This window comes from Capricornis sumatraensis, chromosome 6 (assembly GCF_032405125.1).
Source record: "Capricornis sumatraensis isolate serow.1 chromosome 6, serow.2, whole genome shotgun sequence".
Taxonomy (NCBI): Eukaryota; Metazoa; Chordata; class Mammalia; order Artiodactyla; family Bovidae; genus Capricornis; species Capricornis sumatraensis.
The window spans coordinates 119,822,654-119,832,046 of record NC_091074.1 but is presented as its reverse complement, the minus strand read 5'-3'; the positions used below and the strand labels follow the sequence as shown (position 1 = coordinate 119,832,046).

General features: G+C 53.4%; 1 protein-coding gene across 1 annotated transcript; it reads left to right on the top strand.

The window, feature by feature from the left end:
- Window positions 1-2,972: 2,972 nt before the first annotated feature.
- On the top strand, window positions 2,973-7,902 carry RPS7 (ribosomal protein S7). The gene is made up of 7 exons (XM_068973565.1): window positions 2,973-3,078; window positions 3,241-3,324; window positions 3,418-3,489; window positions 3,630-3,773; window positions 4,749-4,813; window positions 7,215-7,365; window positions 7,794-7,902. Exons 2-7 carry the CDS (start codon window positions 3,250-3,252, stop codon window positions 7,869-7,871), a joined length of 585 nt encoding a protein of 194 aa, XP_068829666.1. The 5' UTR covers window positions 2,973-3,078; window positions 3,241-3,249; the 3' UTR covers window positions 7,872-7,902.
- Window positions 7,903-9,393: the final 1,491 nt, after the last annotated feature.

Sequence of the window (9,393 nt, the reverse complement as noted above, 5' to 3'; positions counted from 1 at the left end):
ACAATTTATGTTTTCTTCACTAAACTTCCCTGGTGGGCTTCCCTGGTGGCTCAGCAGGTAAAGAATCCACCTGCAACGTGGGAGACCTGGGCTCGATCCCTGGGTTGAGAAGATCCCTTGGAGAAGGGAGAGGCTACCCACTCCAGTATTCTGGTCTGGAGAGTTCCATGGACGTGTAGTCCATGGGGTTGCAAAGAGTAGGACACGGCTGAGCGACTCTCACTTTCACTCTCGAAACTGCCATCTCCCAAGGGCAAGGATCCAGTGGGTTTTCCTCATGGCTAGCACAGAACACACACCTAGACAATTATTTGTGAATTGTATTTTTCACTCCTCTCTAGGGCAGGAAGTCCTTTACACACGTGTTTCAAGTGACAGGATAGTAAGCATTTTCCCAATAAAAAGTTCTGCTGTGTCAAATTCTTGACCCACTCTAAGGCCATTTGCCATCCCCGAATCTTTCACCACAGCTGCACTAAATTCAGCTGTCCAGCTTGAGCCCCAGCTTTTCCCAAGCATCCCGCGTCCTCCTCCTGGAATTGCATCCTGTTTGGCCCCAAGTCTTTGCAGATGGTGACTGCAGCCATGAAATTAAAAGACGCTTGCTCCTTGGAAGGAAAGTTATGACCAACCTAAACAGCATATTAAGAAGCAGAGACATTACTTTGCCAACCAAAGTCCGTCTAGTTAAGGCTAGTTTTTCCAGTGGTCATATATGGATGTGAGAGTTGGACGATAAAGCTGAGCGCCGAAGAATTGATGTTTTTGAACTGTGGTGTTGGAGAAGACTCTTGAGAGTCCCTTGGACTGCAAGGAGATCCAACCAGTAGACCCTAAAGGAAATCAGTCCTGGGTGTTCATTGGCAGGACTGATGCTGAAGCTGAAGCTCCAATACTTTGGCCACCTGATGCAAAGAACTTGTTGTAGGAAGGTGGACCCCTTCCAGGGCCCAAAACTGGGCTCTTGTCTAACACTCGGAAATGAATTGTACGAGGAGACACGTGCTGACAAAGCAAGAGATTTTATTGGGAAAGGGCACCCAGGTGGAGAGCAGTAGGATAAGGAAACCCAGGAGAACTGCTCTGCCACGTGGCTCACAATGTCGGGTTTTACAGTGATGGGATTAGTTTCTGGGTGGCTTTTGACCAATCACTCTAATTCAGAGCCTTTCCTGGTGCCACACGCATTGCTCAGCCAAGATGGATGCTAGCGAGAGGGATTCTGGGAAGTTGACGGACACGCAGTGTCTCCTTTAGATGTTTCCCGAACTCTTCCGGTTGGTGGTGGCTTCAGTTCAGTTCAGTCACTCAGTCGTGTCCAACTCTTTGCGACCCCATGAATTGCAGCACGCCAGGCCTCCATGTCCATCAGCATCTCCCGGAGTTCACTCAGACTCACACCCATCGAGTCCGTGATGCCATCCAGCCATCTCATCCTCGGTCGTCCCCTTCTCCTCCTGCCCCCAATCCCTCCCAGCATCAGAGTCTTTTCCAATGAGTCAACTCTTCGCATGAGGTGGCCAAAGTACTGGAGCTTCAGCTTTAGCATCAGTCCTTCCAAAGAAATCCCAGGGCTGATCTCCTTCAGAATGGACTGGTTGGATCTCCTTGCAGTCCAAGGGATTCTCAAGAGTCTTCTCCAACACCACAGTTCAAAAACATCAATTCTTCGGCGCTCAGCCTTCTTCACAGTCCAACTCTCACATCCATACATGACCACAGGAAAAACCATAGCCTTGACTAGACGGACCTTAGTCGGCAAAGTAATGTCTCTGCTTTTGAATATACTATCTAGATTGGTCATAACTTTTCTTCCAAGGAGTAAGCGTCTTTTAATTTCATGGCTGCAGTCACCATCTGCAGTGATTTTGGAGCCCCCAAAAAATAGTCTGACACTGTTTCTACTGTTTCCCCATCTATTTCCCATGAAGTGATGGGACCGGATGCCATGATCTTCGTTTTCTGAATGTTGAGCTTTAAGCCAACGTTTTCACTCTCCTCTTCACTTTCTGCCATAAGGGTGGTGTCACCTGCGTATCTGAGGTTATTGATATTTCTCCCGGCAATCTTGATTCCAGCTTGTGTTTCTTCCAGTCCAGCGTTTCTCATGATGTAATCTGCATAGAAGTTAAATAAGCAGGGTGGCTTACTAGTTCCATATTCCTTATCAGGATCTCCTGTCATAAAACAACTCATGCAAATGATTACTATGGTGCCTGGCCAGGGTGGGCGGTTTCAATCAGTGTGCTTCTCCTAACAAACTGACTCATTGGAAAAGACCCTGATGCTGGGAAAGACTGAGGGCAGGAGGAGAAGGGGACAACAGAGGATGAGATGGTTGGATGGCATCACGGACTCAATGGACATGAGTTTGAGTAAACTCTGGCAGTTGGTGATGGACAGGGAAGCCTGGCATGTTGTGTTCCATTCGCACACGACTTGAGCAACTGAACTCAGCTTAACTTCCCCTCTTGGGGTGGTTCTTCAGCTCCAGGCCGCCTCCACCACAGGTGCCCCTAGACGTCTCAGAATCATCACCCACACCAAGCAGTCGACACGAGAGCCCAGTGTGGCCCGGAGCAGTTCGTTCCCAAAGAGCTGTCCCAAGCATCTCATTTGGTCCTCCACAGCCCAAACAGAACCCAAGTCTCCGGTTCCTTTTCATTGCTTCAGCTGGGACGTTAAGCTTCCTCGTGTTAAGTTAGGCTTTTGGTCGTATCTTCGGGCGTAGCCCAGGCTGTTTTCCCCGGGTGGACCTGGGTCCCCAGACAGATTGCCGCCGGCCCCGCCCACCGCCCTCCTGGAACCTCGGCTGCCCCCACGGGAATTCCCGCGAACAGCCGAGACAAAGATAACAGCGGAGCCAAAAGCCTTCCCAGCTTTCCGGCCCTCAGGAGCCCCTTCCGGCGACTCTCTAGGCTGCCTCCGCGTCTCAGTGGTTCTTCCGGTTTCGCTACTCGCGCTATTCCCGCCTCTTCCCCTCCGCCGCCGGGATTTAACGAACTCTCGCGAGATTTAGGCCTCTTTCTAGGCCTGCTCGAGTCGGCAGCGGCAAGAATATTTGGCCGCCTCTGCAAGGTACGTGGTCCGCGGGCGCCATGCCGGTCCGCCGGCTTCGGGGGGCACACGTCTGGGGCCCCCGGGTGGGGATGCGGCCGATTGTCCGGCCCGGGGGTCTCGATGGCTTGTGCGGGGGGAGGATGGGGCCGGCCGCTCGCCCTGAGCGCCCTGTGCTTCCAGGTCCCGGCCATGTTCAGCTCCAGCGCCAAGATCGTCAAGCCCAACGGCGAGAAGCCGGACGAGTTCGAGTCGGGCATCTCCCAGGTGAGGGGGCGGGCGAGCCGGGGTCCCGGCGGGGGTCGGGGTGAATGAGGCTGCGCGCGCTGATCGTGGGCTGCGCCCTCTGCCGCCCCGCAGGCTCTGCTGGAGCTGGAGATGAACTCGGACCTCAAGGCGCAGCTGCGGGAGCTGAACATCACGGCCGCCAAGGCAAGGGGGTCCCCCCGGGGTGGGCTTCGGGTTCCCCCAGGACGGGGCGGAGCTCGGGCACGTGCGCGGGCCGCCGGGAGGGCCAGGGTTCCCCTCCCCGCCTAACTACATCTGTGCCTCTCTTCCCGCTTCGACTCTAGGAGATCGAAGTTGGCGGTGGCCGGAAAGCTATTATTATCTTCGTCCCCGTCCCGCAGCTGAAGTCTTTCCAGAAAATCCAGGTGCGCCTGGTGCGCGAGCTGGAGAAGAAGTTCAGCGGCAAGCACGTCGTCTTCATCGCCCAGGTGCGCCCGCGGGGCACGTCGTGTTGGGTCGCTGCAGTGAGGGCTTGTGTTGGTAGAGTCACTGGTCGGTGCTTGCACCAGGTTAAAGAGATAGAGGGTACTGCTGCTGGGTTGGCCACCTGATGCGAAGACCTGACTCATGGGAAAAGACCCTGATGCTGGGAAAGATTGAAGGCAGGAGGAGAAGGGGAGGACAGAGGATGAGATGGAGATGGTTGGGTAGCATCACCTACTCGAAGGCCATGAGTTTGAGTAAGCCCTGGGAGATGGTGATGGCGAGGGAAGGCTGGCGTGCTGCGGTCCGTGGAGTGGCACAGAAGCGGACACAACTGAGCGACGGAACTGGACTGCTGCTGTTGGTGTTAAAGCGGCCCCAGTGCCTTCCCTGGCTGCAGTGCTATAATGGTACTGGGCTGTGCAGAAGTGATGCAGGTAACATGTGAAGTTGCCGCTTGCCCCGCCTGGTGGGATTTCTCAGCAGACTCGCACCACCCTGGGAAATTACATGTAGATGCTGGAGGAAAGGCACGCAAAGGAATGGTTGGTAGAGTAAGGAGGAAATGGGTAAGGGGCTGTGTTTTTGTTTTCTAAGTTAGACTGGGCCTTCCTGCAAACAGATCTCTAGGACTTAAGTGCTTGGCTGATGAGGAAGTTAAGGAGTAGTATTCTGACTTAGTACCTGTAAGTGGGTAGTGGGCTGGATGAAATGTGAACAGGCATGTAATATTTGGGGGATCAGTCACATTTTTCCAGTTACATTTTATTATAAGCTGTGGGTTCTGAAAGAATTAATGAGGTCAGGAAGTGCTTCAGAGATTCTTCCTCACTTGTTGGGTCTAGCTTGTTTAATTTTCTGGAGCTTTTAATTTATTCAGCCATTATGTCCTTTGGTTTGTAAAGCAGTTTTGATAGTGCTTAGTTTTCTGACAACTTAAGTCTTTAAAAGTTTGTTGGATGATAATTTTTGCCTTACAGAGGAGAATTCTGCCTAAGCCAACTCGAAAAAGCCGTACGAAAAATAAGCAGAAACGTCCCAGGAGGTAGGTTTTATCAGCATGGAAAATGTGAGTACCACTCTTAATAACCATTGTTGATTGGCATGGGTTATTTATAGTAAGAGTTATATAAGTTTTTTAAAATTAAGTGTGGATGATGTAGGAAATCCATTCACATGGGAATTTTTATCAAGTAACTTGGTTTCTGTAACTGTGTGTGAAATGTTTTAAGGTTGATTCTGGAGGCAAGAATTACATATGCTCACATAGGTGGTACAATAGGTTGCTGCACTCACAGAAGGTGAGACTTTCATCCAGTTCTTTGGGTAAAGGGTAGGAGCAGTGAGGAGGAGCCAGCTGAGCGTGGTGGGGTGAGGCACACCCGGCGTGGGGGTGGGCAGTGCAGCGTGCTCTCACTGTTCACTTCTGCTGTGGGTTCAAGGTTGAGTAGACGCGTCTGTTGCTCATGGCACAGGTTGAAGGCATTGCTGGTGATGCGTGTTTTCTGAACTGGACTGACTTGCAGGTTATCTGCTGTAAACTAGATCCTGGAGGTTGGCTCCTTGGTCTGAGCTTTCTGGTGTTTTCTTGGAGTCGCTGATTGCACATACTTGGTTTCTTGGGTCCCTGCAGGCCTGCCCTTGGGCAGTTTGAGAAAGGACTTGAGCACCCCTGCTGATGGGGTAAAGGGTGTCACTCATCCTCCCTCCGTTCAGCCAGTGGTGCTGGCATCTGCACTCAGCCAGGGAGTGCCTGGAAGCAGGGCATGAGGGGTCTCTAGTGCTGTGGACAGGTGTTGACGGTGCCACGTTGTGGAGGATGGAGAGGCTGGACAGGCCCGTGCTGGGTGTTACAGAACTTGCGCTGTTGTTGCTTCGGGCTTGTTTTCAGGGCAGTTGGAGTAGCATTAGAATGTAGAACTTTTAGGGGGAGCAGGGCTCTTCTGGATAGTTTGCAGGAGATCAAGCATGGGATAATCAAGAACGTTTGGTTTGTTAATGCTGATACTGAAATGGCTTTGCAGCCTGGGTTCTGACGACCTGAATCAGTACTTGCCTGTGAAGCAGCCCCTTTCTCTGCACACGGTGAAGGTGCTGACTTGGGGTCTGTGGCCTTGGCTCTCCCTCATCGCAGACCTGCCTCCACTTCTCAGCTGATGAAGCCGGCCTGTCCCAGTGGCCTGGCCCAGAGCCGGGAGTCTTCCCTTCTCCTGCACGGAGCCATCCCGCCCGTCTCCAGTCCGCCCGCCCGCCCGCGGCCTCTTGTCCTTCCCTGCGCTCGCCCTCCTCCTGCGCGAGCTGCGTGCAGGGTCTCGGTCACTTTCTTTTGAAGCAGCTACAGCTCTGCTGCCCTGTGATTGTGCTGCCACTGCTCTCCCTCAAAGAGGCTTTATTTCGGGCTAGAGTTGAGTGTGAGACCAGCTAGATTCCGTTCTGCTGTTTTGAAGGAAGTGATTTACGGGGTCCATGGTGCTTTCCTAACCTGTAAGGGTGTGCTTAGCCAGTGGTTAGCAGCCATTCGTCGACTGGGCTGACTGTCTAATTTGTGTGCTGAGAGGTGCTGAAGCTGCTCTTGGCCTTGGAGCAGTGAGGCTTTGCGGTCATTTAGGAGCCCCTTCTGTGTGTGCGGAGGTGCAGACAGAAAGAGAAACGAGTAGGACGTGGTGTCTGAGCCACTGAGGGGTGAATAAGACCTGGACACGTTCCGTAATAAAAGGGAGTCCTGCAGACGTTGGGAATGAGAACAGTCTCTTCACTCTCTCATTCCTGGTATCCTGTGGCACAAAGCTGATAGGCTAGCAGTTTGGAGTTAATTGAACCTTGTCAGGCAGCCAGATGGGTTGTGAACTTGGAGTCAAATCCAGGAGGGGAGCACGGCTCCCTTGGCAGTCTGACGGGACGGGCTGAAATGGGAGCCTCATGGGAGGGGCCGCATCCTAGAGCTGGGGTAGAGCAGTGTCCTTTGGGTGGGGTGTCACCTCATTCCATTGCAGAAAGAGGGAGGGGCTTGGGTGCATCTTATCGGCCAGGGACCCCTTAGAGGGTCTTTGCTAGGTAAAGCCTGTGGTGACATCTAATCATTTGACAACACTGGAGAAGATCATTTTAGAAGAGGTAAGAGGTTACCACAGAGAATCGTGTGACTGACAACCTAAAGGTGTGTCCAAGGATAAAAGTCGTCACTAATCTCCTTTTCTGCGGACGATCGCTCGTGACAGCTGGTGTGTGTGGCTCACAGCACACTGGCTTTTGAGGTGAGATGGTAGCATGTGTCTCCCTCTCCTCACGTGGCCGCGGCTCTGCTGTGACAGATGAGACGCGCGTGCTGCTGTGGCTTCAGGAACCTGGAGCGTTCCACTCAGGGCTTGACTTGCCGAGGTGCCCTGGGGGTTCCCAGGAGGGCAGACGTTGCTGAGTTTCTCACCTTTGTTGTTGTGTTCTTTAAGCCGCACTCTGACTGCCGTGCACGACGCCATCCTGGAGGACTTGGTTTTCCCAAGTGAGATTGTGGGCAAGAGGATCCGCGTGAAGCTGGACGGCAGCCGACTCATAAAGGTCCATCTGGACAAAGCTCAGCAGAACAACGTGGAACACAAGGTAGGGGCCAGACGCAGACCCAGGCGAGGGCCAGCCCAGCCCAGCCCAGCCGCCCTGGCGGCTCCGAACCCGCCTGCTGTGGGCTCTGCGCCGACTGCCTTGGGGGCTGTAGATCAGGTTCAGTTGGAAGATGTTTTAAACACTGGAGTTGTTTTCAACTGTTAGGAGAAATGGGCCTGAAGTAATTCCATGGTGTGTTAGGCTGAACTTGAGGCTGGGTGGTGGTCGAGATAGACTCTGGGCAGAAGTGTCGTTTTGCTTCATTCCCGGTAAACCGTCCGCCCAGGGTCTCCGAGTGACCCAGAGGAGCCAGCACGCGGTGCAGGGGGTGGAGTCCTTCCCCACACCAGACTCGAGCTTGCCCCGCTTGGGACTACAGAGGACACGTCCCCTGTGTTTGTTGTGACGATTTATCTCTTCTCTTGTAGGTTGAAACGTTCTCTGGTGTCTATAAGAAGCTCACGGGCAAGGATGTTAATTTTGAATTCCCAGAGTTTCAGTTGTAAAGAAACGACTAAATAAAGGATCATTCTCAGTGCTCTGGTTTGGGCGTGGTTTCCAGACAGGCGGAGATGCGGATGCAGAGCTGTCTGGATTTTCCCGTTGCTTCCTGCACCAGCTGGGGATCTTGGACCGATGGCGCGCGTCGTCAGGGCCCTGCGCTGGTTCCACGGCACAGTGGCTCACTTAGCCGTGCGTGCATGTTTCCAGATTCTCGCCCCTCGTAGGTGACGATAAGCACGTGCACTCAGTAGGCCCTCGGTGGTGGTCGTCTGCATTACATAGTGGAGCCCACTTCTGAGCTGCAGGGTTAGTCTTGAGGACAGTGGCTGGCCGAGGACCCCACTGCCCCAGCCCCCTGACTGACTGACGGCCTCCACGGCCCTCGATCCTGGGCGGCCTCCTGTACTAAGATCCCTCGTGACCTCGGGATCTTCGGGTGTAACGTGCCGCGACGCCTCTCCCCACCATGGGGCCCTGTGCGCTCCACGTTGGCATCCTGGTCCGTGCTGGCTGGGCTGTGTCGCAAGCCAGCGGGCCGTGTGGACGGGACGGGTGGCCTGGTGTCTTCTGCCATCAGGAGCTCTGGAGGAGTGAACCCTTGAGGGGAGGGCGGGTGAGGTTAATGTCCTTGTGGACAAAGTGTCCCGAGATTCGGCTGCACAGAGGTGACCTCTGGGGAAGATTCCCAGCTGGAGACACATGGGCTTGCTGGGGCTTGTGTCCAGATGTCTCAGTTATATCTGAGAAATGTAAATAACAACTGGGACGTGGGCCAGATTCTTGTCCAAGCCCTTGGAAGTGGCCCTGCTCTTTGGCGGTCAGTTTTGGGGGTCGGGGCAGTGGGGTGAAGAAGACCAGAGGCCCCGGAGGAGAAGCACCAGAGATGCTGGTGGCTTTGGTGCTCGTTTGCAAGGCAGGTGTAAACGCGACTTGTGATCTAAAAACGGCTCTAATTTACAGTCTACTTCAAGTAGGCAAGTTGCACATCAAAACCACAGGCTATCACCTCACACCTGTCAGAACGCTGGTCGTGGAGGTAACGATCTTGAAAACACCGGATGGGATGTGTATTAGTGCGGCCACTACAGAGAACGCAGGTTCCTCCAAAAGAGTTACCGTATGATCACACAATTCCATTTCTGAGTATTTATGCAAAAGTAATGGAAACATCAGAGGGATGCGTGTCCTCCCAGGCTTATTGCAGCGTTCTTCTCAATGGGGTACTGAAAGCTACCTGCCTGTCGCAGGACAATGGATAAAAGCTACAGATAGAGACTGAGGAAGAAGTGTGTCCTTCATTGACGACTGTGCTTTTCCCTGGAGGTCATAAGCTAAGAGAGAATCCAATGGAAAGACACTGATTGTAACTTTCATGCGGGTCTAAGGCAGCCAGACTATAAAGGGGCAGTGGTCGCTGGCAGGCGGGGACGGGGAGAGAGGTTCCAGGGACACGTGTGCAGCTAGTAAGTCCTGGAGAGCTGATAGCACAGTGCGGTGAACATAGATAGCAATGCTGTATTAAAA

What these genes read in the sequence shown, in the direction of transcription:
- RPS7 (XM_068973565.1), top strand. Translation starts at nt 3,250, where the DNA reads ATGTTCAGCTCCAGCGCCAAGATCGTCAAGCCCAACGGCGAGAAGCCG. An exon ending in TCGAGTCGGGCATCTCCCAG is followed by an intron (nt 3,325 to 3,417) that starts GTGAGGGGGCGG and finishes GCCGCCCCGCAG; the next exon opens with GCTCTGCTGGAGCTGGAGAT. An exon ending in AAGCAGAAACGTCCCAGGAG is followed by an intron (nt 4,814 to 7,214) that starts GTAGGTTTTATC and finishes GTGTTCTTTAAG; the next exon opens with CCGCACTCTGACTGCCGTGC.